The 16,056-nt window shown below is 52.3% G+C and overlaps 1 protein-coding gene across 3 annotated transcripts in view; it reads left to right on the top strand.

Annotated features, from left to right (window-relative positions):
* Positions 1 to 16,056, top strand: part of CABIN1 (calcineurin binding protein 1) — a 154,341-nt gene that overhangs the window by 62,180 nt on the left and 76,105 nt on the right. For all 3 annotated transcript variants that reach the window (XM_049619133.1, XM_049619132.1, XM_049619131.1), the window contains exons 24-26: positions 4,819 to 5,079; positions 8,444 to 8,595; positions 10,306 to 10,484. In XM_049619133.1, the coding sequence (XP_049475090.1) occupies positions 4,819 to 5,079; positions 8,444 to 8,595; positions 10,306 to 10,484 (592 nt within the window). The remainder of the gene's footprint in view (positions 1 to 4,818; positions 5,080 to 8,443; positions 8,596 to 10,305; positions 10,485 to 16,056) is intronic.

The following is a 16,056-nucleotide window of genomic DNA, read 5'->3' as shown; positions in this document are numbered from 1 at the left end:
TTACTAGGGCTTTGGTGATCACAAGGATGTATTAATTCTTCAAACGAACCAAGAATGATTGAGTTTGGTTGGTTTGAGGGGAGCTTAATTTTCTAATAGTTTATGATAGCACGCTATGACGCTCCTTCACCTTGGCAGCCTAAATTTCGACAGCTACTTTTGCAGAAATATTCGAGAGCTATTTGCCTCTCCCAGGATTCTCTGACATCTTTGTGCCTTAGAAGTGTGTGTTGCGGTCTCTTCCTTGACCAGCAGTCCTCCCTTTGGGCAGTTGTCATCCATGTTAATTGTGCCTGGTGCTCATGTGCAAAGGCTTTGCCCACATTGCTTCCATCAGCTTCATGAAATCCCGCATCTTTTGCAAAGTCCCACCTCTTTTGCAAAATTTGCAGTTTAACTTTGCAATAGGTATGCATTATACCATCAGCAAGAGACGGACTACAAAACTAATGAAGTGAGCTGGCAGGGATGGACCTTAGTGAAAATGCTGGGTGGATGTGCTATAAGAGCACAGGCTCATCTGAATGTTCCCCTGCTGTGATGACTGTTGTCACCCTGTGTCGACAGCCATGGGGGCCTCGGATTTCTCACACAAAGTCTTGCTGGACATCGGTGTGCTGTGCGATACACTTTGGGAAAGCCTTAAAAAGGCTACCCTTCTGTTCCCACACATTTCCCAGTCTCTGCACAGCACCCACACTTGACGAGGGTAAGCTGGAAGCACCATCTGGGGCTACTGTTTAGGAATGCCAGTGACCTCACCTTCTTCCCATGAGCTCTGGGTGTCACTGCCCCCTGAGCCCAGGACAGTTGTCTCAGGGTTCCAGACTCTGGGCACCTTGGCCCTAAGGTTTTTCCCTCTCTTTCTCTGCTCAAGTAGGTCAGCAAGGACAGTAGCTTCCACACCTGACTGGGCATCAGAACCTCTTTCAGGGGGGTTGGAGGGGGTGGGGAGCTGTTAAAAGGCTGCATCAGGGACTCATAGTCAAAAGCTGCACTTTAACAGGGTCCCTGGGTGGTTTACATGCAGCATCCAGGGGGTAGGCCTGGCACCAGTGGCAGAGGACACAGGTGGAGGGAAGGGCAGCGTGGCCATGAGGGACCCTGCTAACCAGCTGACCAGAGACAGGTGTCGGGTTCTGTGACTGGGCCAAACCCTGGAAGAAAACGGGGGAGAGAAGAGCAGCATGACCCTCGTTTAACACTTATAGAAACCCCTCTTCAATTATACGAAGAAACACCTTCTTTAAAACAATTGGCAACAGTAAAGACAAAGCTAAAACCTTTTTGTCCCACCCCCTCATTTCACTCCTGCTTCAGAGCAACCTACAGTTTATCTTTCCAGACTTAAAAAAAAAAAAAAAAAAAAATACGGTTATTTATGTATACATGTACTCCTAGAAAGAATGCCATGATTTATCTGTTCTTTTCCTCTAGCCTAAATGCTGTCATGCTGTGTATGGCATCGAGCTTCCTTTTCACTCAGCAGCATGTTGAGCTCTTTCCATGCCATGCAGCCCTATTTCTTGGTGACTGCCCTGCGCAAGGGCCCCTCCCTCCCTTCTGTTATTACTGCAGTGGCCGCAGGGCTAAGCAGGCTGGGAATGGATCCTGGCAGTACGAGGAGCACCGACTATTATCCTCTACTGGGACTCACTGGGGTGGGTGGAGCACGGACCTTGGGATTCTGTCTCTAATCCTCCATCAGTGATGCCAGTGGGATTTAGCAGAATAGAGGTTTTCTAGGAAGTAAATATGAGGAGAAGTCAGAATTCCTTTTCTGCCATTGGCACTTGAGGGTTTCATTTGTAGAACTCCCCTAGAGGAGGGAACTTGTGGCTCCCCTAGGAAGGGGCAGGAAGGGCAGAGTGGGCGACAGACAGGAGACACAGGTTGACTCCCTGCACACCTCTTCCCTTTGCTTGTTCTTTCTCCTGCATAGCTCACAGCCTCTGTGGTTGAACTCCATTCGGATCCAGTCGAAGCCATTGGCCCAGGTATCGCAGGGCCTGAAACTGGGCTGCCAGGCCATCTTCCCAGAATGTAAGGTGGTGGCAGGAGAGATGGAAATCCACTAGGCATGCAGGTGTCTCAGCAGGCAGGGAAGGAAGGGGGTTTTGCATTGTTGTCCGGGGTGAACACTGCCTCGCAGCGCTGTCCTATGCCTCCTGTTTTTTTTTTCCATTGCTGGCAAGGCAGTTTCCTACTATGAAGTATGTCATGGGGACACAGCCCCTTCCTTGGTTGCTAGAGCTCTGTTTGGGTTTCTTGTGTCTGATCAGATGAGCTGTAGGGCACGTGTTAATAGCTATATAAGCTGCTGTGTACTTCAGCTTCTGCCTGCAAACTTGCCAAAGGTGTCTGTTTTAGGAAAACCAATGCTTTCCCTTATTGTCCATTCTCAGGCAAGGGCAGAGGCTTTGGAGCCAGAACCTTCTGTGTGTCCTGAGGGAGGAACTTGATGTTTCTGCTGTGGTTTTGGTTGTAATTGGGCTGACCATTCCTCGTGTATGGCAGTATTGTATGAACTGATATCTCCTTAGTCCCTCTTATGGGCTGGCCCTGGGCCAGGGACCCTGGCCATGGGGTGAATGAGGTGCCACAGCAGAGGGTGCACATCTCGCTCTTGGATGGAGAGGAGGTGTGAGGGTGTCTGGCAGAGCTCTGGAACATGCTGGATCCTCAGTGGCCATCCCTCCTGTTCTGTCTGAAGTGTTCTGACTGGCACAGCTACAAAAGACAGGAACTCTGGTAGCATGTGCTTTATGTGGGGCAGGGAGGGTGTTGGCCTCTTGGTGGGGATCTATGTGGTGCTAGGTGTCAGTTTAGATGGGGCTGTTCACAGTTGCCCTTCCTGTCTCAGTAGGTGGCTGTATGACCTTCAGTGGCAGAGCTGGGTGGGCAGAAGGCTAGTGACTTGGTTAAGGCCACGTAGTTACAGAGCAGTCATAACAAGACTCCACTGAAGTGTTTGCCTTATACTTAGATCTGCTACAGAATCTAATTTTGGAGGGGTATGATGGAGCCACTTGGCTTGTGCTGTGTTCTGGTCCTACACTGTGGTTCTTTCTATCATATCTCACTCATTGATGGTCTCTTTTCTTTTTCATTTTATTTACTTACTTTTAGAGAGAAAGAGTGCTAGCATGGGAGAGGGGCAGAGGGAGAGAGAGAGAGAGAGAGAGAGAGAGAGAGAGAGAGAGAGAGAAAGAATCTTAAGCAGACTCCATGCTCAGTGTGGAGCCCTATGCGGGGCTTGATCTCATGACCTGGGATCATGGCCTGAGCCGAAATCAAGAGTCAGATGCTCAACTGACTGAGCCACCCAGGTGCCCCCCCGTTGATGGTCTCATGATTCTTAGGTGGTAATTTTCTTTCTTTTCTTTTTTTTTTTTTTTTTTAAGCTTATTTATTTATTTTGAGAGAGACAGAGCAAGCTGGGAAAGGGCAGAGAGAGAGAGAGAGAGGAGGAGAAAAGAGTCCCAAGCAGGCTCCACGCTGTCAACACAAAGCCTTATATGGGGCTCAAACTCATGAACTGTGAGATCGTGACCTGAGCCAAAACCAAGAGTTGAACACTTAACCAACTGAGGCACCCAGGCATCCCTAGGTGGTAACTTTCTTTCCCAGGAAGTGTTTTGCAGAGCACTGGGGTAGTACCAGGCTGCTTTGTGTTGGCCCCAGGGCTATTGCTGCAGTGGGGCATGGGTACTGCTCTCACAGGCTGCAGGCAGCACCCTTGCCAGAGCTTGGTGCCTGCAGCCTCTCCCTTCCTCTGGTCCCCGAGATGAGACTAGAAGAGGTCACAGCCTCCCTGCCTCTGAGCGAGAGCCATGTTGATGAGGGCCCAGAGAGCTGCGGTGCTGGGAACAGCTGCCCCTGTGGCCCCACACAGTCAGGGTTTCTTCCAGCTCCTGGCCCAGGAGTTCTGGCATGAAGGGATGCACGTACTTGATGGCTGACATCTCACGTCAGTGACACCTAGGTGCTGGCCCATAGCCCTCATACAGGGACTAGAAAAAATTGGAAAGCATCTTAGAGGTTGATCTTCTGTCCTAGCTGTTTCCACCTTTTGGTGTGTGAGAGGGTGGCTGGAGGCACAGCTCCAAGGCAGTGGGTCTTGGGTGGGGCTTAGGAATCTACCCTTTTGTAAGGTCCTTCTGGAAGGGTGCAGAGGACAGGGTGGGAAGTCCCATGGTACCCCAGGGGTGCACATCCTCTTCGGTGCTGTGTTGCTAGGTGTTGGGGGTGTTCACCATGTCTAGCTCTGCTTGCCCACCCTAGTGAGCAGGTGAGAAAAGTGCTCACCGCGTGTAGGTGAGGGGGCTCATCTCAGAACATTGGCACTGGCTCTCGGTGTTCTCGGCTGCTGTTTGCCTGGCTTTCCTGGCAGCCCCAGCCCGATGCTGTCTCCCAGGCCCTTACTGCAACCACAGTGAGGGTTGTAGTTGGGACCTTTAGAAGGGGGTCAGTAGGTACTTCATAATCTCCTAAACTGTGTCCTTCAGGGTGGGCTGGGGGGAAATAAAAGAAAGGACACTGGAGTTGACATGAAGTGACCTGGTTTCAGTCCAGCTCTGTGCCTTACTTGATGTGTACTTTGGTGTGGTGGGGCGGGGCGGGGGGGGGGGTGTCCCTAGGCCTCTCCACACTGTCCTCAGCTATGAAATGGTGATAACACTTCTGTGTCTCAGGGTCGTTGACAGGATGATAAATTTCGCAAGGAAGGCAGCAGGGCTTCCCTATGGGATAAGGCATGATCTTGTGCAGGTTCAGACCGTGGGCTAAGCCCAGCCTCGTCTCGTGGTCTCATTCCAGATGGAGGGCCGGCGCGACAGCATGCTGGAGACAGCCAGGCACTGTTTCACGTCGGCGGCCCGCTGTGAGGGCGACGGTGATGAGGAAGAGTGGCTCATCCACTACATGCTGGGCAAGGTCGCCGAGAAGCAGCAGCAGCCTCCCGCTGTTTACCTGCTGCACTACAGACAGGCTGGCCACTACTTGCACGAAGAGGCTGCCCGCTACCCCAAGAAGATCCACTACCACAACCCACCTGAGTTGGCCATGGAGGCCCTGGAGGTGACACTGTGCTGGCCGAGGGCAGGGAAGCAGGGCAGGGGTGGGCCAGTCTCTCTGTCTCCCTGGGGATGGGGCATGAGGTCCCAGTGACTCCCATGCAACCCGCTGGAAACTTCTCTGTGTTCAGCAGCTTTGTGTGCGATTAAATTAAAGCGGCCTTTCCTCTCTCTTTTAAGGAGTGCTTACTATCCTTTCTGGGAGAGGAGTGTCTTATTTGTATCTCCCAGAAGAAAGTCATCTTTCTTCCTTAGCACATGTAGGTTCCAAGAACCTGACTCAGTGATGACATCATTGCAGCACAGCATCTCCCAGTGCCCAGGGCATCCACACTGCAGGGTGGCAGGAGAAGGCTAGGTGCCCTTGTCCCTGGCGAGGCCATAGGGTATGCCCAGAGCACCCAGCTTGGCAGGACAGGGCCAAGGGAGTAGCCTGTTTTCTTGACCCCAGACTTGGGTCTTGTGCTGCTCCTCAAGAGAAGAGCAGTTGTTTACAGCTCAGATTTGCTTTTACGATATCTGGAACACACAACTCCACACTCTCCCCGGTGCTCAGTGCAGTCCTGTGAGGCAGGCTGGGAGGCTGCAGCCAGCACATTTTGTAGGGAGGAAACTAAGCACACGGGTGAGGATCCAGATATACTTGGCCCGGCCCAGGACTTGCTGCTTCCTGAGCACTTTAGCTTTGCCCTTTCTGAGGCTGCGTGCCCAGTGCCTGCCAGTCCCGTGTGCCCAGCAAGCTTCTTGGAGTTTGGGGTAGAATCTGCTTGTTTATTATGCCTTGTCTGCCTTTATATACTTTTTTTCTGATTATAAAATTAACACACATTCATGGTTAAAATATATATAAGAATCAAACGTTCAGAAGTGTTTAAATTAAAAAAAAATTTTTTTTAACATTTATTTTTTTAGAGAGAGAGAGAGAGAGAGCTGGGGAGGGGCAGAGAGAGAGAGAGAGAGAGACAGAAAATCCAAAGCAGGTTCCACGCCATCAACACAAAGCCCAACATAGGGCTCAAGCTCATGAACCATGATCATGAGATTATGACCTTAGCTGAAGTTGGACACTCAACCAACTGAGCCACCCAGGTGCCTGTCAAACATTCAAGAGTGTTTAAAATAAAAAGCTAAAGTCCCCAGTGATCCTATCCTCTTAACCCAATAATCCCTATTAACAGTCTGGGCATGTATTTATCTTTCTAGATTTTTCCCCTATTGACGTATAGATACGTAGTAACATTTTCATACCATTTTGCAACTGGCATTTTTTTTTAAGTTTATTTATTTATTTTGAGAGAGAGAGAGAGCAGGAGAGTGAGAGTGCATAGGGGAGGGGCAGAGAGAGAGAGGGGGAGAGAGAGAATCCCGAGCAGGCCCTGCACTGTCAGTGTGGAGCCCAGTGCAGGGTGCACTTCTCTTCCACTTCTTCCTCAGCAGGGTACAGGCAGGGCCTGCTCTTGCATGCATATCAGGGAGCACTTACGGGGGATTTTCAAGGGTCATTTAGTGTTGCATCCACAGTGTCCTGTGGCCCTGAAAGGTTATACTGATCAATTAGCATGTTTGTTTTCCCTCAACCATGTTAGTATTCTCTTTCCAATATTTGCTTGTGTGAACAAGCAGAAAAGTCTCATTTTTAAAAATTTGCCTTTGAAAAATGATGCCTGCTGAGTGGTTGACAGCAGCTTTTCAGGGACCATCTTCATAGGGTTCATGATAAAGTGTAATTCACTTTCGTACTGAGCACGTCTTCAGCAGCTTCCTGGTTGCCGTCATTCCCAGCCCCAAGCCCCACGTCCTTCCCACTACAGCTCTTTCATGCTTTCCACTCGGGCTGAGAAGGCTGAGACCTAGAGGACTAGTGTGACTTGCCCTAAGTTATTCAGCAGCAGAAGAGAAGGGCGGTTGGGGCCAGATCCCCTGCACCCAGGGCCCTCGTGCAGCACCCAACCCGTGTGCGGGAGGTAGCTCAGCCCTCAGGAAAACGACAACTGTGTTTTTCTTCCACGGTGTTTCTTTGACTTTTGGCTTCTGCTGCTGCCTGATAGAACCAATGAGCAGGCAGGATGGTGTGCCCGTGGGGTCCAGGGACTTAACAGGTAAGGAACTGAGGCCCAGAACACCATGCCGGCTCTCAGGAGAACAGGCATTCAGCTGCAACCTGTGGATATCTTACTTTAAAAGTGACATTTCTCTTAAGACTTTAACCCTGCCCTGGTGAAAACTCACCTCTGCTCTTGAACCCGGATTCAAAATACTGAACCTGCCACTTGGTTAAACTTTGCCAATTGAATAATTTGTGCTCTTCCAGCAGGGCCACCTGGGCACGTGTGTGTGCCCAGAGGTTTTCTGTGCCTAAAAATGGAGTTGCTCGGGTTAATTACTTGGGGCCACAGGCGGGCTAGCGGTGGAGGGGCTCTGGGTGTGGGCCCCTCTGTCCAGGATGCCCTCTTGAGAATGCTGCCTGGGCCATACCCCCTGGCAATCTCACCTGCATGGTCCTTGGCAGCCTCTCTTGAGAACCACCTCTGCGTGAGAGAGGCTGGTTAATCAGGGCCTGCAGCCACAGGGTTTCCCAGCCTTCGTAACACTCCTTGTGCCACCTGTGGGAGTCCGTGCCACAGGCGGGAGCTCACACTGCACCCACAGGTGGATGCGAAAGTCAGGCCAAGTGACCTGTAGAGGTGTCTGTGTCTGATGTGGCATTTACTTGGGAGCAGTAGAGGGCAGGGCGGACCAGAGTTTAACGTGGCCCTGGCCTTTCCTGGCTGTGGGGATTTGGGCATCTTACCTCAGACATTTGTAAGTGGAGGATTGTGGTGAGAACTTAAGGAAGTGAAGAAAAGCACAGTGCCCTGAATGATGCGGCGTGCCTCCTTCCCCTCACCCTGTACCTCCTGGGCAAGCTTCTCTAGGCCTACAGCACCCAGCTTGCCCAGGTGCAGGCACACAGACAGAAATCAACTGTTCTGCGCTTCAGGGAGTCTGGAGTGTGGTGGGAGACAGGTGTGGAGGCTCACTTTGTATGGGCGCCAGGAGAGGGGCACACAGTGGGTGGCAGGGGCTGTGGTGGGAGGAGGTGCCCACTGAGCAGAGGTGAGGGTTGTTATTCTCATTATCTTACCACCACTTGCCTGCATCACTGGCTAAACATTTAAGCTAGAATACTGAGAGTTTGTGTCCATTTTAACTGTCAGAGCTTGCTTTGAATGAGTTATGGGTTGGCTGGTTTAAAAGCGAATGAAAAAAGGCAGTGTGTGGTGGCCTGTCTCCTTGGTCAGTGGCCCTTTTCCAGTGTGGCTGATTGGCCTGTGGAACGGACCTAAGCAACTGGGAAGGCTGCTCACACCCAAGTATGATTCTCCTAGGTGTACTTCCGGCTCCACGCTTCCATCTTGAAGCTCCTGGGGAAGCCCGACTCTGGGGTCAGTGCAGAGGTCCTGGTCAACTTCATGAAGGAGGCTGCAGAAGGACCCTTTGCCAGGGGCGAGGAGAAGAACACGCCCAAAGCTTCAGAGAAGTGAGTAGCACCTCTTCACCTAGCAGCTTATCCCATGTGTACCCTGATGGCTCATTTACAGCAAGGTGGCATTCGGGGGGTTACTGCTGAGTAAATCAGAGCTCACTGAGTCTCTGGAACTCATCTGGAGACTCCTGGTTGCTGGACTAAGGTATTTCTGTTGAATCTGAGAAGGAGAGGCTGAGTGTGCAATCCCATGTCACCTCACGCTGGGGCCATGCCCGGGGGCCACCCCATCCTCAGGGGCAGGCCCTAAGGAGAAGCCAGCTCCTCCCCATCGCCACTGGGACACAGCTCTGTCCCATGCAGAACACTGTAGGAAAGCAGTTTTCATGTTGCAGACTCTTACTCCTGGGTCCTTTTCCAGGGCCTATACCAAGAGTGGGGGCCTTGTGAGGACCTGTCTGCTGCCTGTTCTCCCAAGAAACAGGAAAGGGCATCAGAGGCATGGACTCTTCCTGTAGTTCCAGAGAGCATGAGGATGCTAGGGCCCTGGTATGGTCCCCTCACTGGGTGGAGAGGACCCTTGGGCCTTCCCTTGATTGTGGCCCAGACTTCTTTTACCCTGGTGTCCACATCTCGGAGCTTCAGCTCAGCTTGCCTCATCTCTGTGCCCCTCCCTGCCTGGCTGGGCACTGTGCAGGGCTCAGCCAAGTGCCAGAGAGACCTGTGCCCAGGCTCTGACCTTGAGGTCCATTGTCTTATAGGAGAGATGGGCATGCATGTGACAGGTCACCCAGGTGGATACAGTGTGCCCTAGAAATTATAGATGTGCATTTTTTAGTCGCAAAGGGCCCTCAAGGTACAATGATGTTCTCTTTTATTGATCATAACTCTTTTAAAAAAATTTTAAATTATACAAATAATACATGGATATATTCTAGTTATGGAAAATTTTGGCAATATATGAACATATAGGCTAAAATTTGACAAATCCCCTTTCCTCCCCAGAATTAACCATTATTCATTTATTTTCTCAAACAATTAGCTGTGCATTTATATACGCTTCCATTTACATGTACAATTGTAGGGTTTCTTTTATTTTATAAAAACAAACTACTGAAGGTGTTATTCTCGAGTTTACATTCCCCTGAGAAAGGGGCTGGGACCAAAACCATAGAGATGGTACCCCATTCACTCCATTCTTTCTAGTGGCTAGCCATAGTCTCTGGCTACATGTTATTCCATAGCATGGGTGTATCATGTTTTCTATAGCTATTTCGATGGAACACTTCAGGTGTTTCTGACTTTTTTGTTCAACAGTAGATATCCTCGTACACATGAGAGCTTGCAGTAAATCCAGATGTTTTCTCTGTCTGCATCTTACCGAGAATTAAATCTACCAGGCCTCAGGCATCACATGGAAGGGTGCTGACTTGGTGTGGAAGGGTGTGGGGTGGGTGCTTCCGAGTAAGGGCTTGTCAGCTCCCCTGTAGTCTCCCTGGGGCCTGAGATGGCTGGGCGGTGGCCTTTCGGGGCTGGAGCCCAAGGGGATGCCATGGGGGCAGTTCCTTCAGCAGCTGAAGAGACACCAGCCAGAGGAGCAGGTCACCTGAGGTGTGTGGGAGCAGTGGGCCCTAGGAAGGGCAGAGGAGGCCCGTGAAGATGGTGTAGGGTTCAGCAGTCAGGAAGGATTGTCTCAGACCAGAACACGTCCCATTCCAGTGGGATGTGGAGATTCTGACCTGCACCCCAACCATCTTCCCACAGAGAGAAGGCCTGCCTGGTGGACGAGGACTCCCACTCTTCAGCTGGGACACTGCCGGGCCCCGGAGCCTCCCTCCCCTCCTCCTCTGGCCCAGGTCTGACATCCCCACCTTACACAGCTACTCCGATTGACCACGATTACGTCAAATGTAAAAAACCCCACCAGCAGGCGACGCCGGACGGTACAGTCCCTGTTCTCCCTACTGCCAGCCCAGGGCGGCACGCCAATCAAGTGGGAGGGTGCTTCGGGTGATGATTCGCTTTGTTTTGGTGAGGGGGGGTGCTGGGTCTGGGGTGACACGGGCAATGTTGCGGCTGTTCATTAACCTCATGGCCTCACGGTGATTCTGTGCTTCCAAAACATGCTCAGGGTCGCCACCTGCCAGCTGGCCCACCTGGGGGCTGGGAAGGGGCAGGGAAGGCTAAGGTATCTCACAGCTATGAGCCTGCATCTTCCCACCTCCGGAATGGGGACGTGGCAGGAAAGACCGTGGACTAGCTGTTGGGGTCTGTAGGCTGCTTGGAGTGGCCTCCGTGCAATCAGTCCAGTGGCACCGGCATTGTGCCTGCCTTATTACAGCACATCCTCTGATAGCCGTGGGAGGACTGTGACTGGTGCTGAGTCTGTCACCCCTGGGAGTGCAGACGGGGTGGTGGAGTCCTCTGGGACCGCGTACGAGGCCATCCCACACGGGATACGGCAGGTGGCGACCCTTGAACCACATTTCTTACTAACATTAGGAGGCTCGCATGCTGACCTCGTAGCTTGATTTTTTCATGTTCTCCTCACCTTTACAGTGATAAGCTGTGATAAAGTATTTGCTGGAATGAACCAAATTGGTGGATTGAGAGGGCGTTAAGGTGGAGCCCTGGGGAAGCAATGACAATGCCAACAGACAAGCAGGCCCTCGCTCACACGCCGCTGATCGCATCAGGCTGTGGGGAAGCGGGCCTCACCCTACCTTCCCCCGGGCATGGGACACCCCTTGCCCATCGCATGGGTTCCTGGAGTGTAAGATGTTGTGGGTGAGAGGAGCGTGAGAGCAGGTTTAGGGAAGTGCTGAAGGAAGATGGGCAGCGCCCTACCGCCCCCTCTGGGCCAGGATTTGGAGATAGGAGAGGAGAGGAGACTGGCAGTGCCCCCTCCTGGATTCTGCTTGGCCTGTGAGAAGGGTACGGGGAGGGTATGGAGAGAGAGGTTGCTGATCTGAACGCATCTGAATGCCTGCTGCTGCGTGGCTCCATCACCTCCCTGTGCCCCGGAGGGCGGATTCAGTCCTGCACATGTCCTGAAGCCAGGTCCCTCCCCATCTTACTTAACTCAGGTTCAACAGGAAAACTACCCTGTTCCCAACCTTTTACTCTTGAAAATATTGAGAAAACACACTGGATATCAATCCTTGCTCTGCAAATTAGTTTCTGCCAGGTACTCCTGTGAAGATTTAGCATCATGCCAGTTTTTGTGAGAGAGGCACGCCTCTCATTGCTGTCCACAGGCCTGTGGCCGGCACCTCTCCCAGCATTGCAGGTTCGAGCTGAGCTTGGCTAGCAGGAACCGGGTAGCAGGAACTGTGCTTGGCCCTATGAGTGCACAGAGCTGCAGGTAGCTCCCCTGGTGTGGGCGCACCCCAGAAGCAAAGAGGAAAGGAGGCAGAAAGGGACCATGATGCTGCCTGGCACCGCTGCCCAGCTGTCCCATGTTGGTGCGCACATGTGCACGTGGAGCTGCAGGGAAGCAGAGTGCTGGGGACGGGCACTGGGGTGACATGGCTTGAGTGCCAACATAATGGTTATTTGCTCTGGGAGTTTGCAGAGGGAGCCATTCAGATAGGCTCAAATATAGTTTCAGTGGTTGTGCACTTTTTAATGATTGAAAAAAAATACTTTTTTAAAAGTGATTTCTGTCAACAATGTGGAACCATGGCCCACTTTTGCCCAGTCCCAGCCCAATGTGCTAGGAAGCCCTGCACTGGCCATGCTGTGCTCTGCACGGGCCCGGCTACATGGTGCTTTCAGAACTCTTGCCCTCCTCACCTCAGAAAGACAGCAGTGTCTGCAACAGGAAAATATTTGGGCCCTATCTTAGAATGTTAAAGTGGCCCATTCAGCTGTTACACTAGCTCGTAGGGAAAGGCCCTGGCTCTGGCGGAAGCAGCAGATTGCTGGTGTCAGGCTGGTGGCCTCAAGGCCTGCACTGCCCACCTCTGCTGCCTGCTGTGACCCAGCCAGGCTGGCCTGCTAGCCCTGGGAGGAGAACGTGTGGCCCCACACTTTCCACGCAACTCTTCAGCCTGAGACCAGCCATGGCTCTCCTGTTGTGGGAGGACAGGGCATTAGTGCTCACTCCAGGCCATAACTGAGCCCTTCTACAGGAAGGCTGATGGGTGCTTCTAGCCCTGGTACAGACCAAGAGAAGCAGTTCAGGGACCCGCTCGAGGTAAGACAGGGAGGTTGGAGTCAGGGAGATCTGCATTTCAGTCCCAGCCCCGCTGCTACCTTGCTTGGCCACCTTGGGTAAGGGACTTGACTCTGAGCCGGTTTCTTCACCTGGTGAGCAGGAGTAACGTTTTTCTCATGGGTATTAAAGGAAGGTGCTTGCACAGTGTAACCACATCCTAGACGCAGGCATCCCCAGGTCATCAGAGCTGGCACAAGGGCCATGTAGCACTGCATAGCAGGAGGAGCCCGCGTCTGGGACCTGTCATCCTCAGTTTGCACCCTGTCTCTCTCAGGCCAGTTGTGTGGCTTTGGAAGAGGGACAGGCAGTGTCCTTGGAAGCAGCAGCCTCTGAGTAGGGCTGGGCCTTTGGGTTTCTGGGCCCAAGTCTCCTGTATCCTGGAGCCTGTCACAGGCTAACTTGTTATCAGCTAGACAGGGAGCCAGGCATCAGGACTTCCCTTAGGTATGGTTAGGATACCCTGCCTTTGAGCTGCCCTTCTACTTTTGTATACCTGAGCTTCAAAATCAGAAATCAGCTAGAGTCAATTCTTATTTGCTGTAAATTTTTAGAAGAGATTTAGAAAAATAGCTCCAGATTTTATGTAGGTAACTCAACATTTGATAATGGCTTCTTAGAAGAAACCATCTTTGCTCTCTTGACTGGTCCCATCTGCACCCTTGTGCCATCCTGCACTAGGGTTAGAAGCTTCCAGCAGCCTATCCACAGCTCTGGCTAAAAGGTACTCTGGGATTGGCCCTTGAGTTGCTCTGAGACACCATCATTGTCAGATATGAAAGCTAGCCCTTCTTGGGGTGGCTGAGAGTGTGTCCATAGCTGACCTGAAGAGGGGCCCTCTGGGCAAGCTGAGAGAGAATGAAGCAGCCCTGCCTGACCACTCCTCCCAGCCTTCCTTATTTCTCCCGTCCATTTTGGGATTTGTCTCAAGTGCTGAAATCCTTAGTGTTGATGCTTCCTGACAAGGTAAAGGAGTCGTAGGGAATACATTGTGACCCTCAAGGGGCTCACAATGATTGCTGTTTACTCATGTTCAAACATAGCATAATGAGATTCCTGAACAAATTTTATACCCTTCCCCAGCATGGAGTGTGTGAACACGTGTGTGAGTAACTGGGCCCTGTGTCATATCAGTGTGTGCTTGCTCTGGGCTGGGCCCTGGGAGAGGTGCCTGTGGTCCCGCCCTTATAGCTGCCTTGCTTGGCGATTGGTCCTGTTTCCCTGGGAGGAAGCCAAGCTGAGGGCAATTGGACACTCTTCTAGGGCTGCCTGGTAGCTGGGGTGAAGCTGAGGGAGAATTGGGGGGTCTAAGGTTCCTTCCACCCCAGGCCAGAGGAGGCTAACACTGGGAATGTCCTGTGCTCGCTGACCTGATGGAGACTGGATCTGTGTGCATTTCCCTGCTTTGTTTGTTGGAAGTTTGTCGGTAGCAGGGCCTATGGAGCAGGGCTGTTACAGGACACCTTGGTCCATAACTTGGCCCAGCTCAGCCAGCCTTTGGGATGTGTACATAGTGGCTCTCTTGGACTGCCAAGACCCTTGCTGTCTGCCTGCCCTGCTCCATGTTACCCAAGAATCTCAGAGCCGAGAATCTCGGAGCCAGAAAGGGCCTCAGAGAGTAGAGGTCTTGCCCTGTGGTCAGTCTGAGGCTGAGCCTTCTGTGGGGTTCTTCAGCCAGCCCATGGCCATGCCTGTCTAGTGCCCATTAGCATTGTGCTGGGTGCATGGGACAATTCTGGTGCCTGTTGCAGGTTCTGGGGAAGGCAGATGTGAAGCTGTGAACCAACTGAGTGTCACGGTGCAACTGAAACCATCCCAAAGAGACCTGGCCTGGCTTTGGTGGATAGGAGGCCTTCCTGAGGAGGCAAAGCTTAGCCAAGGCCCAAGGGGTGTGTCAGTGTTTACTATGAAGGGTGGAAACAGCACAAACTGGGGGTCAGAAGAGCGGGAGCTGTGGAGGCTGGTGTTCATGGTTGCGGGATGCCCATCTGGCCCCACTTACAGCACGAACAGAGCCTGCCCTGAGCCCCAGGTTGTAGGGTATGGGCCACGTGGGAGCCCAGGGTGCCCTGTGCAAGTTCCCATGTGACCATCTGTCCTCACCCACCATACTGTCACTGTTTGTGTCGTGTGCCATCTGTGCTCATCCTCGCCTGCTCACCCACACTGCCTCCACCAATATTGCCCGTGCTGCCCCTAACCCTGCCCACACTCTGTTCTCCAGGCTTTGTCTTTCTGCTTGCACTGTCACGGCTCGCTTCAAGGGACAGCGCAGACCGCATGCTTAGTCCTCAGTCCGGCTCCCTGCTTCCCCTGTGACCAGGAGCTCCTCCACATCGCTGGTCCTGTGATTTGGATAGTGTGTGTTTGATGTGCTTGGCTTCTGCCCACAGCCCATGTTCTCAGTTCTGGCCAGATGCAGCGGTGGCCTCCTCCCACTGCCCGTTGGCCTGGCAGGTGGCTCAGTCCTGTATTTCCATTGTTTTGTTCTTTCTGGCTTTAAAAAAGTAACAAAGGCAACAGACTCTAAGATACCAAGTTATCTTTAGAAGGACAAGTGTGTAAAAATGTACATTGTGTACAGTAGCCAAGATGCTCTGAGATGGGCCCTGTGTGTGCGGTCCACGGTGTCCAGGCTTGGGGCAGGGGGCTGCATGTGGCATCAGTCCTCACCAGCCTCCCTTCCCAGGGTCAAGGAGAGGTCAGCTCACGGTAGGCAAGCTATATGCTGTGAACAGATGTTTTCACTGTGGGAGAGGCTCCTAGTGGCACTTAGGTTGTCCTGCGTGTGCCCTAAAAGGTGGGGACTGATGTTGGGGCAGGGAGGAAGGCTGTCAGAGGGCAGAGCCAGTCACCTTTATTCTCCTCTCCATTCTTAACTTTTTTTTTTTTTTATTTTTTTTTTTTAACCTTTGTTTATTTTTGAGACAGAGAGAGACAGAGCATGAATGGGGGAGGGTCAGAGAGAGGGAGATACAGAATCTGAAACAGGCTCCAGGCTCCCAGCTGTCAGCACAGAGCCCGATGCGGGGCTCGAACTCACGGACCGCGAGATCACGACCTGAGCCGAAGTCAGACGCTTAACCGACTGAGCCACCCAGGCGCCCCTCCATTCTTAACTTTTAAGAAACCTCTCCAGGCTGTAGCTGGTCATGGTATATGTTGAGTGCCTGCTATGTGCTGGGCAGGAAGAAGGCCCACGAGGAAAGCCAACACGGGCACCCTGATTCCCGCTGCCTGGTTGGATCTGTGTGTCCCTAGGTGGTGTCTTGGGGCAGCAGTTGGTGCCATGAGAAGGT

Source organism: Panthera uncia (assembly GCF_023721935.1).
Source record: "Panthera uncia isolate 11264 chromosome D3 unlocalized genomic scaffold, Puncia_PCG_1.0 HiC_scaffold_8, whole genome shotgun sequence".
NCBI classification, from domain to species: domain Eukaryota; kingdom Metazoa; phylum Chordata; class Mammalia; order Carnivora; family Felidae; genus Panthera; species Panthera uncia.
The sequence above is the reverse complement of the archived record's forward strand: the minus strand, read 5'-3'. Positions and strand labels throughout refer to the sequence as shown.